This window comes from Somniosus microcephalus, chromosome 3 (assembly GCF_052327205.1).
Source record: "Somniosus microcephalus isolate GS21.2 chromosome 3, FLI_Smic_1.0, whole genome shotgun sequence".
Classification (NCBI taxonomy): Eukaryota; Metazoa; Chordata; class Chondrichthyes; order Squaliformes; family Somniosidae; genus Somniosus; species Somniosus microcephalus.
In genome coordinates, this window is record NC_140989.1 from 267,411,913 (window position 1) to 267,435,057 (window position 23,145).

At 41.4% G+C, this 23,145-nt stretch overlaps 1 protein-coding gene across 1 annotated transcript in view; it reads left to right on the forward strand.

Annotated features, from left to right (window-relative positions):
• aknad1 (AKNA domain containing 1) overlaps positions 1-22,416 on the forward strand; it is a 91,115-nt gene extending 68,699 nt beyond the window's left edge. The window contains exons 18-22 of the mRNA XM_085982435.1: positions 6,165-6,317; positions 7,280-7,363; positions 14,125-14,242; positions 14,456-14,618; positions 20,730-22,416. Of these exons, the coding sequence (XP_085838561.1) occupies positions 6,165-6,317; positions 7,280-7,363; positions 14,125-14,242; positions 14,456-14,618; positions 20,730-20,867 (656 nt within the window). The 3' untranslated portion in view covers positions 20,868-22,416. The remainder of the gene's footprint in view (positions 1-6,164; positions 6,318-7,279; positions 7,364-14,124; positions 14,243-14,455; positions 14,619-20,729) is intronic.
• The last annotated feature ends 729 nt before the right edge of the window (positions 22,417-23,145 follow it).

The following is a 23,145-nucleotide window of genomic DNA, read 5'->3' on the forward strand; positions in this document are numbered from 1 at the left end:
CCGTGTCAGGGGCTGACTTCTTTAGTGCCTCTGCTCCTTATTGTCAGACCCCCCTTTTACCTGTGACTCCTCCAGAACCCTTATGTGTTGTGTCTCACCCAGTGAAAAATCATTTTCAGAACTATTTACATCCTCCCAGATGGATTTCTCTGGGCTGGTGAGATGGACAGAAAGAGTGAATGGTGGCTTGTGTGGGAATGTAGCTGGTTGGACAGAGGTGGAAAGCAACTTGTCTCTTTCATCCTCCTCCACCTCAGCGGGTTATCTAGAGGAAAATAAAATGAAGAGATATTATAATGTTATGCAGTTGCTGTAGCAATACCTCTTTAGCTTTTAAAGCTCCCTAATCATGTTTCTGACTATGTTTGCGCTCCCAAACCGCTATACAATTTGCAGATGGTACAGATAAACTTGCAGCTGCCATTGGCTCTCCTGCATCTCCCTCCCCAACAGGTTTGGTTGCATTGCTCCCCAGCAATTCCAGGGTTTCTTCCTCGTGAGGTATCTTATTGTTTAGGTAACCAGCACCTATGGCCTGAGATTCCCAGCAGCTGTGGGCTACCTTTTCCTGTGAGAGAGAGAAGACATGAGCGTTGCAATGAAGGCTGGGAAGTCTTTTGTTACAATAGTTTGACACATCAGGTTATTTGAGGGGCAAAAATCAAGAAAGGACAACTGGTCTAATCATTCATCACCAGATTTGGCTAGACTATATAAAGCACTACCGGGTCCTGCTCTCCATCACTAAAACCGCCCACTATTCTAAGATCATCCAGGACGGCAAAATAACACTAGGCTTCTCTTCTTCACCACTAACCATCTTCTCAAACCACCCTCCCCTGCCTCCTCCTCCCTCACCTCCAACAATAAATGTGAGGAGCTGATAGACTTCTTTGTTAAAAAGATCGACAACATCCATTCAACTGCTTCTGCTTTCAATTCCCTCCCTTCCCCTAGCCCACCAGACCTTACTTCCTCTCTGTTTTCCCCCTGCCCTACCCCTAAATTTGCAAATTTCTCTCCTATCTCCCCTCTTGCCCTTTCAAAGCTCATCTTGTCAATGAGACCGACCTCCTGCTCTCTTGACTCTATTCCTACTAAATTGCTGACAACCCAACTTTCCTTCTTGGCTCCCATGTTAGCGGATATTGTTAACGGTTCTCTCTCCTCCAGTATTGTCCCCCTTTCCTTCAAATCTACCGTCATCACCCCTCTCCTTAAAAAAACAACCCTTGACCCCTCCATCCTTGGAAACTATCGCCCCCATCTCCAATCTCCCTTTCCTCTCCAAAGTTCTTTAACATGTTTTTGCCTCCCAAATCCATACCATCTTTCCCTGAACTCCTTGTTTAAATCCTTCCAATCAGGCTTCCACCCTGCCATGTACTGAAACTGCTTTTACCAAGGTCACAAATGACATCCTAATTGACTGCGACAAAGGTAATCTATCCCTTCTCGTCTTTCTGGACCTGTCTGCAGCCTTTGACATGCCTCTCCACTGTCATCCTGCTGGATGGGACTGCACTTGCCTGATTTCATTCCTATCTTTCCAGCTGTAACCATAAAATCACCTGCAGTGGCTTCTCTTCCCGATCCCGCACTGTCACATCTGGTGTCCCCAAAGGATCTATCCTTGGCCCCCTCCTATTTCTCATCTACATGCTGCTCCTCTGTGACGTCATCCGGCAACACAACGTGAGTTTTCACATGTATGCTGATGATACCCAGCTCTACCTCTCTTCCACCAACCCGAAACGTCAATTCAAATTTCTCTCCACGGATGTTGCCTGACCTGCTGAGTTTTTCCAGCATTTTCTGTTGTTATTTCTTGAACCCTTCATTGTTTCTATACTATCAGTGTCCTCGCTCAGGCCAACATCCCCAGCATCGGAGCTTTGACCATGCTCGATCAGCTCCAATGGACGGTCACATCGTCCGCATGCCCGATACGAGACTCCCAAAACAAGCGCTCTACTCAGAGCTCTGACACGGCAAGAGAGCCCCAGGTGGGCAGAGGAAACGCTTCACGGACACCCTCAAAGCCTCCTTGAAAAAGTGCAACATCCCCACTGACACCTGGGAATCCCTGGCCCAAGAAGCGGAAGCCAAGCGCAAACAGCGGAAGGGGCTCACGTCAACCCAAGCACCCCACCCACCCGCCCCTTCAAGCACCTTCTGCCCCACCTGTGACAGAGACTGTAGGTCCCGCATTGGACTCATCAGTCACCTGAAAATTCATTTTTAATGTGGAAGCAAGTCATCTTCGGTTCCGAGGGGCTGCCTAAGAAGAAGGAGAAGAAGACTATCAGACTGCTTGTCCAACATCCAGCACTGAATGAGTAGAAAGTTCCTCCAATTAAATATCGGGAAGACCGAAGCCATTGTCTTCGGTTCACGCCACAAACTCCATTCCCTTTCCACTGATTCGATCTCTCTCCCCAGCAACTGTCTATGGCTGGCCAAGTCTGTTCGCAACCTTGGTGTCAATTTTCATCACGAATTGAGCTTTATACCTCGTATCCGTTCCATCACTAAGCGCACCCATTTCCACCTTCATAATATTGCCCGTCTCCACCCTTACCTCAACTTATCTGCTGCTGAAACCCTCATCCATGCCTTTATCACCTCTAGACTTGACTTCCAATGCACACCTGGCCGGCCTCCCTAGTTCTACCCTCCATAAACTTGAGGTCATCCAAAATTCTGCTGCCCGTGTGCTAACTCACACCAAGTCCTGCTCACCCATCTCCCCTGTGCTTGCTGACATACACTGGCTCCCAGTTAAGCAACACCTCGATTTAAAAATTCTCACCCTTGTTTTCAAATCCCTCCATGGCCTTGCCCCTCCTTATCTTTGTGATCTCCTCCAGCCCTATAATCCCCCTAGACCTCTGTGCTCTGCCTATTCTGGCCTTTTGAACATCCCCGATTTTAAATGCTCCACCATTGGCAGCCGTGCCTTCAGCTTCCTAGGTCCTAAGCTCTGGAATTCCCTCCCTAAATCTCTCTGCCTCTCCACTTCTCTTTCCTCCTTTAAGACACTCCTTAAAACCTACCTCTTCGACCAAGCTTTTGGTCATCTGCCCTAATATCTCCTTATATGGCTTGGTGTCAATTTTTGTTGTTGATAACACTCCTGTGAAGCGCCTTGGGACATTTTATTACGTTAAAGGCGCTATATAAATATAAGTTGTTGTTGTGAGTTAGGGAGGCTTGCTCATGCATTGCACACTGTGAGGGAAGGTGCATTTGAGGCAGCAGATACCATAGGATAGGAGAAGGAATCAGAGTACTGTCCTAGAGCACTGTGAGGGTAATGAAAGAAGGAGCACCACACATATAAAGATACTCCAAGGAAAGGTTAGGGGCAGCAGGTAGCTTGCCTTGGTTACTCTGGTGAGGTTGTTGAACTTCTTCCAACACTACAAAAGAATCCTGGGGTCAAGGAAGTGGCAGTCAGTGCTACTGCAACTTCCTCCACAAAGTGTACATGATATTCTTTATGGGTTTCCTGCCATACCGCCAAACAACACGTCCCTTCTGCTCCATATCTCTGTAAAGAGGACATCCAGGTCAGATTGCCTGAAATTATCTGTTCTTCTCTTAGTTCAGGCTGTCATTATAGTCTTCCAGATTTCTTGCTTCCTGCAGTGTTGCAAGTTTCCCTTTAACCAGCAGCAGGTTCTAAATCATGCTGCTGCATCAATCTCCACCTCTCCCACTGTGGCGGCCATTCACGGCCTCTTTAGAGCCTATCTCCTGCTCTTCACTATTTTCTACTCTCTTCCACTGGATTTACATAACCGGCATGCCTCCCTATATTCTATTTACCTGACCCAACAATCTAGGATGGGGTCAGGTCTGGGACAGTATGGATGGAAGGCCCGCTCTGCCTCAGTTCAGATAGCCATCGAAAGATCGGGCTCGCAATTCACATTTCAAAATGTGTTGTTCGCTGATGATTGAACAGTGTTCAGTTCCATTCGCAACTCCTCATATAATGAAGCAGTCCATGCCTGCATGCAGCAAGACCTGGACGACATTCATGCTTCGGCTGATAAGTGACAAGTAACATTCACACCACACAAGTTCCAGGCAATGAATATCTCCAACAAGAGAGCTTCTAACCACCGCCCCTTGACATTCAACGGCATTACCATCGACGAATCTCCCAACATCAACATCCTGGGGCTCACCATTGACCAGAAACTTAACTGGACCAGCTACATAAATACAGTGGTGACAATAGCAGGTCAGAGGATGGGTATTCTGCAGCGAGTGTCTCCCCTCCTGACTCCCCAAAACCTTTCCACCATCTACAAAGCACAAGTCAGGAGTGTGATGGAATACTCTCCACTTGCCTGAATTAGTGCAGCTTCAACAATACCAAAGAAGCTCAACACCATCCAGAACAAAGCAGCCCGCTTGATTGGCACCCCATCCACCACCTTAAACATTCACTCCCTCCATTACCGGTGCACCGTGGCTACAGTGTGTACCATCTACAAGATGCACTGCAGCAATTTGCCAAGGCTTCTTCGACAGCACCTCCCAAACCCACGGCCTCTACCATCTAGAAGGACAAGGGCAGCAGGCGCATGGGAACACCACCACCTGCAAGTTCCGCTCTAAGTCACACACCATCCTAACTTGGGAATATATCGCTGTTGCTTTATCATTGCTGGGTCAAATCCTGGAACTCCCTCCCTAACAGCACTGTGGGAGTACCTTCACAACAAGGATTGTAGCGGTTCAATAAGGCGGCTCACCACCAGTTTCTCAAGGGCAATTAGTGTTGGGCAATAAATGCTGGTCTTGCCAGCGACGCCAACATCCCAGGAACGGATTTTTAAAAAAGTGACAGAGCCTGCACTGGGAACTGTATGCCAATCTATCAACAGGAATTGCCATATAGGAATATGCAGATTCTGTTATAGAATAAAGTTCAAGGTAATGGAAGCATATAGTGTCACCATGGGCAGGATTTTCATTGGGCCGTGGAGTCGGGATTGGAGGTGTGCGGGGGGTTAAAATCCCAAAATCAGGGGTCCCAACCCCATCCCGCACCCAAACCCGCCTCCATGCCAGTTTCAAAGGAGGCGGGTACCCACCCCGCACTGGAACCCACCTACCCGAAGCGGGAAGGGATTAGTGCCAATTAACTGCCTGTTTACAGGTAGTTAACAGGCAGTTTTTAGTCTAATCCCTATTTTTAAGGTTGAAGTGTGGGATTCCCGACGGCTCCAAACCGCGCCAAGTTAGAGGAGGCGGGCCGTCGGGTTGAAGGACTTGGAGGGGTCGAGATGTTGGCGTTCAGGTGAGTGATGTGTGTATGAGTGCAAAGGTAAGTGTGTTTGGTGTGTCTAAAGTGATTAAATAAGTTTTATATACCTTTTCTTACCTTTTCAGCCTTCCTTCCTTTAGTCTCGGGCGTCCCTCATCTCACCGGCCCAGAAAGCAGAATGGCTGCGAACTGTCAAAAGTGACAGCCTGCAGCTTTCTGTGCAGGAGAGATTTCTAACTGAGTCTGTGGAGAAGGACTCATGTTAGAAGTAAGACTGTCAGTGTTTGACAGCTTCAAACAGCTGTGAAACGCTGATATTTCATCTGTCAAAACCTCTTGACAGATGAAATTTCAGTCTGTGACGTCACCTGTTGCCGGGTGGCCCTTAATTGGCTTGCTGAGCCTGCTGGGCGGACTCAACAAGGTCAATCAAGTTAAAATCACGTGGATTGGCCGCATCTCGATGGAGGCGGGACTACAACCCCGAAAGTTGTAGTCCCGCCTCCAACCAGACTCCTGAATGAAAATCCTGCCCCTTGTGTTTTGCTTAGCTCTCTATCCCCATTGCAGCATTGAACCTTCATATTCACAAATAACGTATGACCAATATAACATGTAACTGAATGTGTAGAAATAAACATAGAAACATAGAAAAATAGGAGCAGGAGTAGGCCATTTGGCCCTTCGAGCCTGCTCCGCCATTCAATATGATCATGGCTGATCCTCTATCTCAATACCATATTCCCGCTCTCTCCCTTTTGCGTCTAGAAATCTATCTATAGAAATAAAGCAATATATCCCTCAATAGTTGTAACTTAAAAGTTACCTTTTATAATCCCATTTATACATGTGTAGTAAATTGTACTTTATTTTAATATAGGCAGCGGAATGGAGGATCTCTTATTTTCTGACACACAAATGTCTGTGCGCACAAAACAAAGTTTCTTAGAGACACCAAGAACAGCTCATCATAGACAAAGTTACTCCGAAGGCCATGAATCAAACAGGACTTGGTTAAAAGGTTCACATAAAGGTAATATTTATTCATAACTCACCAACAGTGAGCCTTCAATTGTAAATAAGAACAAAGGATAACAACACAAAGTAGAACACATATGAAAAATGTTCCATTTTAATGTTATAGTATATAGTAGAGAAAAACTGCTATTTTATTGATTGTTTATTATGAAGAAGCAGTTAAGTGGGGAACTAAACTATTCCACTGAATGGATGCTAAATAAAAGTCCACTTACCTGCTGGCCGAAAAACATTTTTTTGCAAAAGAACAGAACATTAATGGATTCACTTAAATGTTCTGGCCAAGATTTCTCCAAAAAGAAATACCATCAAGAAGGTAATTATTCCGATAATTCGTCTCACTGCTGCTCTTGGGTTGTTGCTGGTGCGGAATCATTGTTTGGTTTTTTTTAGGTGCAAAGGCACTAGTAGGCACATTTTAAAAGTTTTTAAATATTAAAGAATATTTAATTTACTGAGAAACTGACTAGTGTACACTAATTAAACTAGTAAATGGTTCAGTATTCTTTTTAAAGTCATTTTCAGTGATTTAAATTCGGGTTACTCACCATGGTGGTGGACTAGACACTCTTATTAAAAATGCTTATTTTTTTGTGATAAACTCGTTTTCAGCTGTATTAATAAAACTGCACCAGGTTACCACTCTTAAATATATCAAGGAATATATTTTTTAATGCCAAGAAAAAACCCAAAACAATGACGTTCCATCACGCTGCCTGATTGCGCTGATTCATGGAAGATTTTACGTTTGTGATAATGCAAATGAGTTTGAGCAATAACTTAAGCCATAACTTCACTTTGGAAAACCGGCACAATTTCAAGCACACATTTGTGCCCAGATTGCTGATTATGCCTGGTTGAATCTATTGAAACAAATTTCAGCACAATTTTATGGTAGTGATTATTAATATTTTGTTTAACAAAGCAATCTACCTCAATGGTTTTTTGTATCAACAGGCTTATATACATCTCCAAATGGACAGAATTTGCATAGAAGGAGAATGCATACTTGTTTTTTGTGCAGCAAGAATGCCCCTTGTAGTGAGTACGAGAAAGAATAAACTTGCTAATTTGTGAACACTACCAACAAGTATAATTTGATGCATCACAACTCTTTATGGCTGTTTAGTAGCAGAATTGGGATTATTGTTTTTTAACAAAAAAACATGAATTTAAGGAGGAATCATGTGATTAGATTCTTGAAGCATTTGTTTTAATTTGGATTAATCACATGACTGTTGAATATTTATTCATTCTTTAGATTTGCTACTTCCCTTGTTAAAAAGATTTACCATATGTTCCTATCACGCCCAGCTTGCTTGAATAATGCCACTTACAACATCAACTTACATAGGAACAGGAATAGGCCATTTAGCCCCTCGAGCCTGTTCTGCCATTCAATGAGATCATTGTTGATCTGTGACCTAACTCCATATCCCTTATTACCTTTGGTTAACAAAAATCTATCAATCTCAGATTTAAATTAACAATTGACCTAGCATCAATTGCTGTTTGCGGAAGAGAGTTCCAAACTTCTACCACCCTTTGCATGTAGAAGTGTTTCCTAACTTAACTCCTGAAAGATCTGGCTCTAATTTTTAGGCTATGTCGCCTAGACCTAGAATCTCCAACCAGCAGAAATAGTTTATCTCTGTCTACCCTATCTGTTCCCCTTAATATCTTGAAAACTTCGATCAAATCACCCCTTAATCTTCTAAATTCCAGAGAATACAACCCTAGTTTGTGTAATCTCTCCTCATAATTTAATCCTTAGAATCCAGGTGTTATTCTGGTAAATCTACGCTGCACTCCCTCCAAGGCCACTATATCTTTCCAAAGGTGTGGTATCCAGGTGTGGTCTAACTAGGGCTTTGTATAGCTGTAGCATAATTTCTACCCCCTTGTATAGCATCTTTAATCAACATTTCCCTAGGAGCTTCACAAGCGAGGAGGAAAAGGAACATTTTGGATACCGAGAAGAGTTAGCAGAGATGACCAAAGATAAGGTCAGAGATACCTCTAAGGGATATTTAGTAATGTAGCTAGGCAGAGAGGTTTTGGGGGAGAATTTCAGATAATACGGCCATAATGGCTGAAGGCTCTGCTATGGATTATGGCGGGAGGTGGGGGGAACAGAGTAATCCAGACTCAGAAAAGCAGAGGGTGTGAGCTGAGAGGCACAAACATTTTCTTTTTTGTAACCTTTTCTGACCATGTGAGCTAGCTAGTTACCTTACCTTTTCCTGGAAGATTCCAATCAATTCCGTTACTTGCCACTTACTCAGCATAATGAACAGATCTGGGGATGAAACTGGCATTCGGCGGTAACACAAAACGGGTGATAACGAATTGGCAGCTTGTTTTACAACCCCTCCCCCATATTTTCTTAAATCAGGCAGTGTGTAAACCAGCTGCCAATTTGCTATTGCCTGTTTTGCACTTACCGCCCAAGACCAATTTCACCTCTCCAGTCACAAAACAAAATCCATATGCTTATTGTTAAGGAAAAGGAAGGGAAATTATACATTTCTCAGTGTGCAGTACATGCCACCAAACAATGAGGATGAAATAAATAAGGATATTTATAGATAGTTCAGAGATACGTAGGAATAATAAGGCTATAATATTGGAAGATTTTAATTATTCTAATATAAACTGTAATATATGTGGTCAATGTTGGGAATTCTCTTTAGAATACACACAAGACTGCTCCCTAGATCAGTATGTTTTTAGTCCAACAAAGAAAGAAGCATTACTTGACATATTTCTGGAAAATGAAGAGGGACAAATAACTAATGTCCATAATGGAGAACAGTTAGGAAATAGTGATCATAAGGTTCAATGTAAGAATAGAAAACGATAAATTAAGGGTGCTGGACTGGAAAAAAAAAGGCAAAGTTCAGTGAGATAAGAAAAGGTCTGGCTCAAACTAACTGGGAAGAAAAGTTAGCAAACAGGACAATGGATCAGCAGTGGGGAATCTTCAAATATGAGATGAATAGTACAAAATAGAGATATTTATATATAGCAAAAAGAGTGTGCATCAAAGGATAGAGTTCTGTGGATAATATATTGAAAATAAACCAAAATTTTAAACTGGGGCTAACAATAAAAAAACTGAGGTGTACAGACAGTATAGTGGGGACGTGACAAAGGAGATAAGAATGGCTAAAAGGGATTATGAAGAGTCTAGCAGATAATGTAAAAGGAAATAGTAAGAGATCATATGAGCATATTTAAAGTAAAAGAATGATTAAAGAGAGGGTAGGTTTTCTCAAAATAAATATTTTACATTAGTTTTTACAAATTATGGTGGAAGTGAGAATGTAGTTGTACTAGAGGACGGTATGGAAAAATTATTAGTGAACTGTAGTAAAGGAATTGGTTCTAAAAAAGAAGAGAACTGAAAGTGAGTAAGCCGCTGGGCCATGATGGCATGCGGCCTAAGTTGCTGAAAGAAGTCAGAAAGGAGATAGCACAGGCTCTGACCACAAATTTTTAATCCTCCTTAGATATTCAAATTGTGCCAGCGTACTAGAGAGTTGCCAGTCTTAACACCTCTGTACAAGAGAAAGATAAACTGGGCAAACTATTAAAATTAATAATTTGAAATGAAATTAATGAGCATTTAGAAATGAATAGGACAGCCAGCATAGACTTGTTAAAGGCAAGTCATGTTTGACAAATTGAATAATGAATAGTGTTTTGAAGAAGTGATGATATAGATAAAGGGAAGGCAGTAAATGTAATATATGCAGATTTTTAGAAGGCATTCGATAAAGTGTCTCACAGGAGGCTGACTTCAAAAATTCAGGTAAATGGTATAAGGGGAAATATACTCACTTGGATTAAAAAGTTGGTTGATGAACAGGAAACAAAGACTTATGTTAAATGGCCATTGCTGGGATTGGAGAAGGATCGGAAATGGTGTACCTCAGGGGTCAGCGCTAAGTCCACTTTTGATATAAAGATGGTTTGGACTTTGGCATAGGGAGCTCAATATTGAAATTTGCTGAAGGTACAAAAGTAGAGGATTTGGAAAAGAGCAAGTAGGACTCTAAAAGACTTCAGTACATAAACAGGTTAGTGGAATGGGCAAATAACAAGGAACTGGAGTATAAGCTCAATGGAAAGGTGCTGAAACAACAACAGCTTGTATTCATAACGTAGTAAAACGTCCCAAGCTGCTTCACAGGAGTGTTATAAGACAAAAAATTTGACACCGAGCCACATAAGGAGAAATTAGGGCAGATTTGGTCAAAGAAGTAGGTTTCAAGGAGCGTCTTAAAGGAGGAAAGAGAGGTAGAGAGGCGGCAAGGTTTAGGGAGGGAATTCCAGAGATTAGGGCCTAGGCAGCTGAAGGCACGGCCATCAATAGTTGAGCGATTATAATCAGGGATGCTCAAGAAGGCAGAATTAGAGGAGCGCAGATATCTCAGGGGTTGTGGGGCTGGAGGTAATTACAGAGATAGGGAGGGGCGAGGCCATGGAAGAATTTGAAAACGAGGATGAGAATTTTAAAATCGAGGTATTGCTTTGGAGACAGTGCAGAGAAGGTTCACTAGGTTGATTCCTGGGATGAAGGGGTTGACAAATGATGAAAGGTTGAGCAGGTTGGGCCTATACTCATTGGAGTTTAGAAGAATGAGAGGTGATCTTATTGAAACATGTAAGATTCTGAGGGGGATTGACAGGGTGGATGCTGAGAGGATGTTTCCCCTAGTGGGGGTATCTAGAACTAGGGGACATAGTTTCAGAATAAGGGGTCGCCCATTTAAGATGGTGATGAGGAATTTCTTCTCTCAGAGGGTCATGAATCTTTGGAATTCTCTACCCCAGAGTGCTGTGGAGGCGGAATCATTGAACATATTCAAGGCGGAGATTGACAGACATTTGAACTACAAGGGAGTCAAGGGGTATGGGGAGAGAGCGGGAAAGTGGTGTTGAGGCCAAGATTGGATCAGCCATGATCTTACTGAATGGCGGAGCAGGCTTGAGGGGCCGATTGGCCTACTCCTGCTCCTGTTTCTTATGTTCTTATGTTGTTAACCGGGAGCTAATGTAGGACAGCGAGCACAGGGGTGATGACTGAACAGGACTTGGTGCGAGTTAGGTCACGGGCAGCCGAGTTTTGGATGACCTCAAGTTTACGTAGGGTAGAATGAGGGAGGCCAGCCAGGAGTGCGTTGCAATAGTCAAGTCAAGAGGTAACAAAGGCATGGATGAGGGTTTCAGCAGCAGATGAGCTGAGGCAGGGGCGGAGATGGGTGTTGTGATGGAGGTGGAAATAGGCGGTCTTAGTTATGCTGCGGATATGTGGTCGGAAGCTCATCTCGGGGTCAAATATGACACCCAAGGTTGTGAACAGCCTGGTTCAGCCTCAGACAGCTGCTAGGGAGAGGGATAGAGTCGGTGGCTAGGGAACAGAGTTTGTGGGGGGGACTGAAGACAATGGCTTCGGTCTTCCCAATGTTTAATTGGAGAAAATTTCTGCTCATCCAGTACTGGATGTCGGGCAGGCATCTGGAGGAAAAGAGAAATCTAGGGGAACAAAAACTTAATTCCTTAAAAGTGCAAGTGCAAATAAATAAAGCCATAAAAAGCCAATAGTTATTTTAAGTTTTAAATAGGGTACAAGAGCAAAGAGGTAATTATAAGATTGTATGAAGCAATGGTTAGGCCACAGTTAGAGTACTGTTTGCAGTTTATAGAAAGGACATTAAAGCCATAGAGAGCATATAGTGTAGATTCACCAAGATGACAGCAGGGACAGAAAACTGTAGCTATGAAGGGAAACTTGAGCTACTGGGACTATTTTCACTGGAGCAGAGAAGGCTAAGAGGAGATTTAATAGAGGTTTTTAAAATTATGAAAGGGTTTGATGGTGATTAGTGATATACTATTTCCTCTGGTTTGGGTATCAGTGTCAAAAAGAAAGAAGAACTTGCATTTATATAGCGCCTTTCACAACCTCAGGATGTTCCAAAGCGCTATACAACCAATGAAATAATTTTGAAGCATAGTTACTGTTGTAATATGGAAAATGCAACAGCCAATTTGCACACAGCGATGTCCCACAAATAGCAATTTAATAAATGACCAGATCATCTGTTTTTGGTGTTGGCTGAGGGCTAAATGTTGTCCAGTACACCAAGAAAACTCCCCTGCTCTTCATCGATTGGTGCCCTGCGATCTTTTATGTCCACCTGAGAGGCCAGATGGAGCCTCAGTTTAACATCTCATCCGAAAGACGGCACCTCCAACAGCACTCCCTCAGTACTGCTCTGAAGTGTCAGCCTAGATTATGTGCTTAAGTCTCTGGAGTAGAACGCTGGTGGAGCCATCAATTTAAAATTCTCACTGTGAGAATGAGAAGACTGGTGAGAAGACATTTCTTTATTGTTAGAGCATGGAATGCTTTGCCACAGGAAATAATTAAGGCAGAGACAATTGCATCTTTAAAGGGAAGAAGAGGAAGATATAGCACTATGGGAGAAAGCAGGGCAGTGGGATTAGTTTTGGATTGCTCTAGCAAAGAGTTAGCACAGACACAAGTGGCCAAATACTATAAATTTCTATGGTTCTTTCACTGATTGCCATGGCTTCCTTGGTCTTTCATAAATAATACTCAGATTCAACAATAATTGGCTGTCATACATTTAACTGAACAAATCACACAGTTTGTGTTTGTCTGAAAGTAGCTTTGTTCCTCCCTCAAGCCTACAGTTCAAACTGGCTTTGGAGCACTTGTATTGAATTCAGCTGGGGCATGTTTTTTTTTAAACTGCAGTTGGCTTTAAAATCCCTATGTATTGTGACTGGATTTAAAGGGATATTCACCAAGCCAAACCTATACTAACATAAATGCTACACATTTGTCACACTGACATGCACAGGATTAAAAAAACTAGGTGTTAACCTAGTCCAGTTTTAAAGATACTTTTCTCTGTGAAGATGCAATTTGCCAAACTTGATTAAATCGAATATCTAATTACAATAAGAAAAATAAGTTGCAAATGCTGGAAATCAAATAAAAACTGAAATAACTAAAAATACACAGCATGGCTGTCAAAGACACTCCCGATACAGTACCCTACATGGGCACTTGCTTCTCTTTAGGGGCTTGCAATTTCTTTCAGTTTTCAGTTCTGAACAAGGGCTTTTCTGTTTACAGATGCTTTACTGTACTGTGTATTTCCAGCATTTTCAAATTCCATAATTTACAATGAAGCTTTATTTGCTCAGCTGGTTTGAGTTATACTTCAAAAGGTTAATTCACAATTGTGAGAACTTTCACACCACTTTGATTGAGAAACAAACCAGAACTTCAGATGTAAACACAATTAAGACAATGATGTTACAGTCTGATGGATTCAATTAAGAGGACTCAGATAAATATTGAACACAATGTGTTCTTAAATGCAACTAACAGTGTTGATGCCTATTTGCATTGCAGCTGGCATAATGATTAGAAATCCACAAATGGACATGATCCACAAGTCAAATCAAATTTTGTAAGCTGATTCACATTGATGCTTGTTTAGCTCCCTGCGTTTACACAGCTAAATCTGGCTCCCCTGTAGACCCATGAATAACATGGGGGGCTATTCTACCACTGAAAAAGAACACATTTAAGGAATTAATAAATATTTAGCAGTCAAGTTAATTTATGTTGGGAAAAATTAAATTTACAGCTATTTAATTCTGTTGAAATGATCGATTTAACAATATTAGGATTATTCAGAAAGATGACTTGGAGACACCATCTACTCATTCTATTAGGTTTATCTTTTACTGCACAGAACTCTTCTCTGAAAAATCTTCACAACAAAGTAGGTGTGGACTCACTTCTAGTGCCGGAATTTCATCTATTGCAGCAAATAAATACACTGAAATGTTAGCATCCATTTCGCCAATAAGGTGAGTGTTATTGGATAATGCATAAACAATATGATTCATTTTATTTTCAAATTGAAAACTCAAATTCAAATTGGAGAATTAACAAAATGTTTAGAATGCTGCTAAGTCAATTGTATTCCTTTAGCTCATTTCAAAAGTTAATTTGCTCCATGAGAAAAATCTTTTCTACCAGGCGTTTGTAAACCTTGCAATTGAAATCTTTGTTTCTTGTAGGTATGATACCATTGAGTATCCACCAATATCAAATGTCTCTAGGATTTACTATTCACCTACGTATGAAATAGTCGAAATAGGATCACAGTGTTTACCCAACCAAATCTATTCTACTAAGCCTTTGCTGAGAAATAGCATTGATAAAAGCACCAGTAATTCACAGGTAAGCACCCTACTGAACTAGAATGGAATACAAGATATGGAAGTGCCCTTGTAATGTATTGCTTCCACCTACTCATTTGCATGGAGGCTCTGTCGAATTAGAACAGGAGCAGGAAGAGCGCAATAGTGGGCAGCATGCATCTGTGAAAGGCCTGAGAGAGTAGGAAGTTTGACTGCAACAGAGGATGTATGTGAAGGGCAGCACTGACAGAGGAGCAGCATGCTCAGTCGGGAGAGGGCGGGTGCAGAAGGCTGATAGGGAGAGAAAACTGGATAGTAGAGATCATTTGAGGTGAGATTTACTGATTCCAGCTATTAATTTATAGATAGTAATGCAATATAGGCATTAAATAATGTTCTACATGTTTAACTGTAATAACAGCTGGAATTCAAGGAATTCTTATGCAGCTGTGTCTCACAAAAAATATTTTTTGGTAGAGTGTGATTGGTCATTAACTAAACAAAAACTGTGGACAACAATCACAAATAATAGAATCACTAACCCAATTCAAAAAAATTATACACGAGCCTACATTGAACCAATTACGTAGAAAGATTATACTGTACATGAGCTTACACTAAATCAATCAGAAAGCTCCTGTATGAGACTTCAGACAAACAGGACAGGTACAAAAAAATGTATTGGGCAGACAGACAAACCAGACAGAGCTATGAGACTACCTAGCATTAAAAAGTTTCCATCTGTTCAGTCAACTCTATAAATATGCTTTGTGCCTGCACTGAGGAGGCGTCCACACTGCTTTTACCCATAAAAGATGAGCATCCTGAGTTTTCTAGTTCAGTTTATGATCAAGAGGAAATGGTTGACCGTTGAGTTACACCGAGTGTACAGCACAGAAACAGGCCATCCGGCCCAACTGCCGGCGTTTATGCTCCACATGAGCCTCCTCCTATGCTACTTCATCTAACCCTATCAACATATCCTTCTATTCCTTTCTCCCTCGTGTGCTTATCTAGGTTCCCCTTAAATGCATCTATGCTATTTGCCTCAACTACTCCTTGTTTTAGCACGTTCCACATTCTTACCACTCTTTGGGTAAGGAAGTTTCTCCTGAATTCCCTATTGGATTTATTAATGACAATCTTATATTTATGGCCTCTAGTTTTGGACTCCCCCACAAGTGAAAACATTTTCTTTACGTTTACCCTATCAAACCCTTTCATTATCTTAAAGACCTCTATCAGGTCACCCCTCAGCCTTCTCTTTTCTAGAGAACAGAGCCCCAGCCTGTTCAGCCTTTCCTGATAAGTATATGCTCTCTGTTCTGGTATTGATCTTGTGAATCTTTTTTGCACCTTCTCCAATGCCTCTATATCTTTTTTATAATATGGAGACCAGAGCTGTGCACAGTACTCCAAGTGTGGTCTAAACAAGGTTTTATACCAGTTTAACATCGCTTCTCTGCTTTTCAGTTTTATCCCTCTAGAAATGAACCCCAGTGCTTGGTTTGCTTCTTTATGGCCTTATTAACCTGTGTCGGTATGTTTTGTGATTTATGTATCTGTACCCCTAGATCCCTTTGCTACTCTACCCCATTCAGACTCTTATTATCCAAACAGTATGTGGCCTCTTTATTCTTCCTATCAAAATACACCACTTCACACTTATCTATATTGAAATTCATTTGACAATTACACACCCATTCTGCAAGCATATTAATGGCCCGGATTTTGCTGTAATAATAACGGTGAGGTACTAACGGTGAGGTGATCAGTGCTCACCATTATTACAAGATAAACCTGACAGCAACTTCTGGTGTCCGCACATGCACAAATAAATGCGTAAATTCAAAAGTTGCTGTCAGAGATACCCTGCTCCTCCACAAGGTGCATTGTTGCAGTCATCGCCGCTAGATTTGGCACTGAAAATAAAACAAAAAAGGTGACTCAACCGTGGCTAACAAGGGAAATTAGGGATAGCATAAGATCCAAGGAGAGGACATATAAATTGGCCAGAAAAAGCAGTAAACCTGAGGATTGGGAGCAGTTTAGGATTCAACAAAGTAGGACAAAGGGATTAATTAAAAGGGGGAAAATAGAGTATGAGTGTAAGCTTTCAGGGAACATAAAAACTGACTGTAAAAGCTTTTATAGATATGTGAAGAGAAAATGATTGGTGAAGTCAAGCGTAGGTCCCTTGCAGTCAGAATCAGGGGAATTTATAATGGGGAACAAAGAAATGGCAGACCAATTAAATACATACTTTGGTTCTGTCTTCACGAAGGAGGACACAAATAACCTCCAAAAGATGTCGGGGAACATAGGGTCTAATGACAGGGAGGAACTGATAGAAATCAGTATTTGTAGGGAAATGGTGTTAGGGAAATTGATGGGATTGAGGGCTGATAAATCCCCAGGGCCTGATAATCTACATCCTAGGGTACTTAAGGAAGTGGCCCTAGAAATAGTAGATACATTGCGGGTCATCTTCCAAAATTCGATAGACTCTGGAACAGTACCCATGGATTGGCGGGTAGCTAATGTTACCCCACTGTTCAAAAAGGGTGGTAGAGAGAAAATGGGGAATTACAGACCGGTAAGCCTGACATTGGTAGTGGGGAAAATGCTAGAGTCCATTATAAAGGATGTAATAGCAGAACACTTGGAAAAAAGTGACCAGATCGGACAAAGTCAACATGGATTTACAAAAGGTAAATCATGCTTGACTAATCTGCTGGAATTTTTTGAGGATGTAACTGGTAAAATAGATAAGGGAGAAGCAGTGGATGTGGTGTATTTGGATTTTCAAAAGGCTTTTGATAAGGTCCCGCATAAGAGATTAGCGTGTAAAATTAAGGCACATGGGATTGGGGGCAAGGTATTGACTTGGATAGAGAACTGGTTGGCAGACAGAAAGCAAAAAGCAAAGAGTTGGAATAAACGGCTCTTTTTCCAAGTGGCAGACAGTGACTAGTGGGGTACAGCTGGGATCAGTCCTTGGACCCCAGCTATTCACAATATATAGTAATGATCTGGATGAGGGAACTAGATGTAATATCTCCAAGTTTGCAGACGACACAAAGCTGGGTGGGCGTGTGTGCTGTGAGGAGGATACCGAGAAACTCCAGTATGATTTGGACAGGTTGGGTGATTGGGCAGAAGCATGGCAGATGCAATATTATGTGGATAAATGCGAGGTTATCCACTTTGGTGTCAAAAACAGAAAGGCAGATTATTATCGGAATGGCAATAGATTGGGAGAAGGGGAAGTGCAACGAGACCTGGGCGTCCTTGTGCACCAGTCGCTGAAAGTAAGCATGCAGGTGCAGCAGGCGGTTAAGAAGGCAAATGGTATGTTGGCCTTCGTAGCGAGAGGGTTTGAGTACAGGAACAAGGATGTCTTGCTGCAGTTGTACAGGGCCTTGGTGAGACCACATCTGGAGTATTGTGTGCAGTTTTGGTCGCCTTATCTGAGGAAGGATGTTCTTGCCATGGAAGGAGTGCAGCGAAGATTCACCAGGCTGATACCTGGGATGGCAGGAATGACGTATGAGGAGAGATTGGGTCGATTGGGCTTGTACTCGCTGGAGTTTAGAAGAATGAGAGGGGATCTCATCGAAACGTATAAAATTCTAACAGGACTGGACAGACTAGATGCTGGAAGGATGTTCCCGATGGTCGGGGAGTCCAGAACCAGGGGTCACAGTCTAAGGATAAGGGGTAAGCCATTTAGGACTGAGATGAGGAGGAATTTCTTCACCCAGAGAGTGGTGAACCTGTGGAATTCTCTACCAAAGAAGGCAGCAGAGGCCAATTCATTAAATATATTCAAGAAGGAGTTGGATATATTTCTTAAGGCTAGGGGGATCAAGGGATATGGAGAGAAGGCAGGAACAGGGTACTGAATTTGGACAATCAGCCATGATCTCATTGAATGGTGGAGCAGGCTCGAGGGACCGAATGGCCTACTCCTGCTCCTATCTTCTATGTTTCTATGTAAATCACTGTAATGGCGTGAGCTTGTGATACTTACCCACTAGTTCCGCATGAATGATGGCTGAAAAAGTTAGGGCTGGTGCATTCAGGAGTAAGTGAGTCTTTAACAGCATAATAAGTGATAATTACTGCTGAACAACCTCTCGCCCATAAAAATTAATTTTACAAGTGTGAAGTCTCATTCCCTCAGAAGAAAATTAACATTGCAGATTAAAAAAAAGTAAATAAAGTTTTTTTTTAGTTTTTCTCTTTTTCTCTTTTATCTCTCTCCCTTAATTGCATCTGTATGTCCCAATCTTTATTTTGCTTCCTGTACATGTTTTAAATGTAATTTATATTTCCTGGTTTTTTTACTTCCTAGTTTGCAGTCTGCATGTCTCATTGAGGATACTTCAATCTGATTGGTTGAAGAGCCTTGCTGTTCCTTGTCCTGCTCACAGATGCCACAGATCCTCTGTAGAGGGTCATATTCCTCCTCTGTATTAACTGCACCTCCCAATTTGGTGGTGTTTGTAAATTTTGAAATTGTATTTCTGATTCCCGAGTACAAATTATCAATGTAAATTGTGAATAACAGTGGTCCCAGCTCTGATCCCTGTGGAACACCACTCCCTGCCTTTTCCAGTCTGACCAATTCAAATTGGATCATGAATGTACTGAATAATCAGTCTGTGATGTCCCATGAGCAATGTGGCCATAGTCACCAGCCTCATTGGCACTCCCTGGTCTTGCTGCTGATCATGTTCTCCCTTACCTCTGGCAATGCTACCGCTGCTTCTGGGTCAAAAGTTGTGGGTATGGCCAACCATTGCAGGGACAGATTCAAAGATACACAGGTGACTGGGGTCGGGGGAAATGGGTGACTATCCCTTCTTATCAAATGCTGCTTTAACCATTGTCCTTTACACCCACTAAATTCCTGAGCTAAACTGGGTAATAATGGGCAGGCATTAAGCGGAGAGAAAATCAATTGGAGAATCATCCGTAGATTACTCTCAAGTGCCTTCTAGCTTGTTCAGATTGGTATTAGTAGATGCCTGGGAGCAGGCCTTCCAACTACCCTCTTAGCCACAATAGATAATAGAGGTATAACAGCATATACAAATGCCAAGCTTTAGTCATTGATCATACTAAATGAGATAAGGTAATGCGGCAACTTCTGATTCAATTTCTAGCTCACACAAGATTATTCTGCACTGTTCCTCTGGAATACAACATGGACACCACTACAGATTTCAGAAAAGTTTTTTTTACTTTGCAGATAAAACAAGCCCCTTATCAAGACATTTTGTTTCACATGGGGCATAACTATTTTAAAATAAGTTAAACGGCTTGTGGAACTTATCTGTATTATTTATTAGGTGACCCTTTGTGGGCAACTTAAATGGAGTAAATTTGGATAGCAGCTATTAAGCTGCTGATACACTTAGCAAATATCATTCAGTAGAACCATCAGTCAGAAGAGATATGAAATTTGACAGGTAAGTCCTAGATGAAATGATTTGATGCTGATCAAAAGATTCATCCTCTTCTTAGAGCACAACTGGATCACAATCTTGAGGTACAAAAGAGGATAACAAGTGAGGAACTAGGCCACTTACCTTCATTCTTCAAATTATCTGTCACATACCAAATATACTTCTACATTTTTGTCATTTTTGAGGAAATTTGAGTAGTGCTGCTATTGCAAAGGGAGAAAGATTAAAAACATATATATAAAAAAAATACTGTACTTTTTCCAGGTGAACTAACTGGTACACAGCCCAGTGGAAGGGTAATTAAATAATGCAGGATATAGGTGAATCATTTGGATAGCTCAGTGCCACCATGATGTTAAAGATGTCTTAAAAGGGATTATACATTCTATTTTGATGACTTGAAGAATGAGGAAGACCCTACCAAAAGAAGTTATATCTTGCCCTGCATGTTGATAAAACTATTAAAATATTTTGAAGTATGGTCATTAGTTTAAAAAAAATAGTTAGGTAACATCATGCAGAAAGTGATCTAAAATATTTGGATAGTATCAGGTGCTGGAGTAACTCAAGTGTTGTGTGTTGATTTGTGGAAGTAAAACAAAATTTAGAAATATGAGTATTTCAAACTATTTATTTGCGCTTTATGTATCTTAACTGGTAATGTTTTCTAAACCCAGATTTCACATTTAAACACATCTTTGGACAGAGCAATAGAGGCTGCAAATAGCATGAAGAAAACTACCAGGAGGATGGTTAAGACCTTGTCTGCTGACTTAGCCAAAGCTGAGTACTATAAATATTTGTATGATTTCTAATATTTTTCTAGTACTGTAGATTAAACCAGTTTGGTGGAGTGCAATATTAACTATCAGAATCTTGTAATGTCCAGAATAGGAATACATTGCTTTTTCTTAACCAAGGCACTAATTTGCAATATTCAGGGCTACAGTTAGACAATTGTTTTGGACATTTTCATCATTGTTCCAGTGGACTTATTGAACACCAGGTAGCTCATTGGGTGAGACAAGTGAGGCACTGCCTGCCTCACCTACACGTCCAGTGAGGAGGTTGTAGTTGTGTCTTGGACTCGGAGTGGCTGACAGTTCTCCCTTTTAATGGTCAAGTAGCTCCTGATACAGTTGTTTTTTTTGCCATTTCATCACAAAACTGGCCAAAAATGACAGGCAGATTACTGGCTTGCGTCCTGGATTGTGGCACAGTGTATTTGCACAAACTACCCGTTTGCATAGTAACAAACTGGTTTGATCAGGTATGGATAGCTTATGTCTCACTTGTCAAAAAGGTCACCAGCCATCACTGCCAGTAATGAAGAAGGCAACTTTTAACCATACCCAAGCCAATTAGCACCATTACCTTCCTTGGTAGTAGAAAGCTCACCCTTGACCTCATCAACCCATTTCTTAACCTGCTTTCCTCTCAAAGGTCATCGGATACATGATCATCACCTGGCTCTATGTCCACCTCTCTGATCACTCCTGTTCAAATGCCTTCAGTCAGATTTCTGCCCTCTCCATAGCACAAAGACTGCCCTGATCAATGATCTTCTGTGATTGTAATTAGAGAGCGTTATTCCTCTTGTCCTCCTCAACCTCTCTCCTTCACATGGTCGACCATCTTTCTCCACCATCTCTTTACAATGTATCTCCGTTGTACCATCCTCACTTGATTCTACTCCTTCTTGTTCCATCATAGCCTGAATATCTCCTGCAATGGCTTCTCAACATAGTCACCTTGAGAGTGCACTCAAGCTCAATCCTTGGCGTTTCCTTATTCCTCATCTGCATCACCACCACCTCCGACTCTATGATCACCACAGGGCAATGGAGCACTACATTGGGAGGAAACTGGTTTAATATTTAAAATAGTGAACAGCTTTAGAAAGCCTCTTTAGACTCTAAGCCCCAAGGTATAGTAAAATATACTACATTTTATATAAAAACTAAAGAGAAAAACAAGATTATTTTTATACATTATCTGTGATGAAAATAAATCAAAAGATTTTTCAGGAAGAAGAAAATCATGGAAGGTTGTGCAGAAAGCTGCATTGAGATTTCTCACCTTAACCTGTACTACATATGGAGGTCCCTACATCCAGTGATACTGTACACTTAGTATTCAATGAGGCAAAAGATATTGAGGCACTGTTACAAAACTCAGCTGTGAATGTTTCTCATCTCCTTTGTGTAAAAAATCTCTGGTTAGGTGTATTTGCTGCAAAACAGTTTGTTTGACATGTTCATCTGTTAACATGTTAATACTTGAAGATTGTTCTATATATTTGTTTTTAGGGATTTCAGACATTTTGGAATAAACAATTTTGGTAAAGCTTATAATTAAACAATATATCCAGTCTGTTAATTTTTTTCTGTGCCATATCAGTCATAGAATTATTACGCATTAAATGGATGAGGAGAATTAAAAGGGAGAGAACAGGGTGACAACGATTCTCAAGGCCTTCAGAAAGGTTCAAAAGGCATTTGAACTCTTAGCAGCTTTTGCCAAGACTAAAGGGAGCAAAAACTAAAACTTGGAAACAAAAATGAAGTAAAAGGATATACAGGTACTCGCATGAGGGCACATAACAACTCTTATGCAGCCTGACTTGCCTCACATTCCTCCACTGGTCATTCTCTTCCAAATACCTCAGATATGGGAAGCCCTTGAAGCCACTAATGATGCTGGGGGTAAACAATTGCAACAATTGCCTCAAAAACTCATGAGAACCTAAGCGCCAACAGAAAAAGACACAAAAACAGTTAAGACATGGCTGAAATACACTTACCTTAACATTATTTACTATCACCTCTTAACTGCAGCCACCCATCTCACACAGTCACGACTACAAATAGTTGTCCTGCATGATCACATATTGGGAAATGGCTTGCAGGATGTCTCCAGCCCAAAATTAATATTTAAATGAAGCTCTCGCCTGGTTGAGGTGGCTGCTTCTTACAACATTCCTTGCTTACGTGACATGAAGTCGGTGGAGATCCTGTGTCACAGATCATCATACACTTATCCCATTGGATTGCCTGCTTTACACCTGTAAGTTGAGCAGACATGATTGGAAAA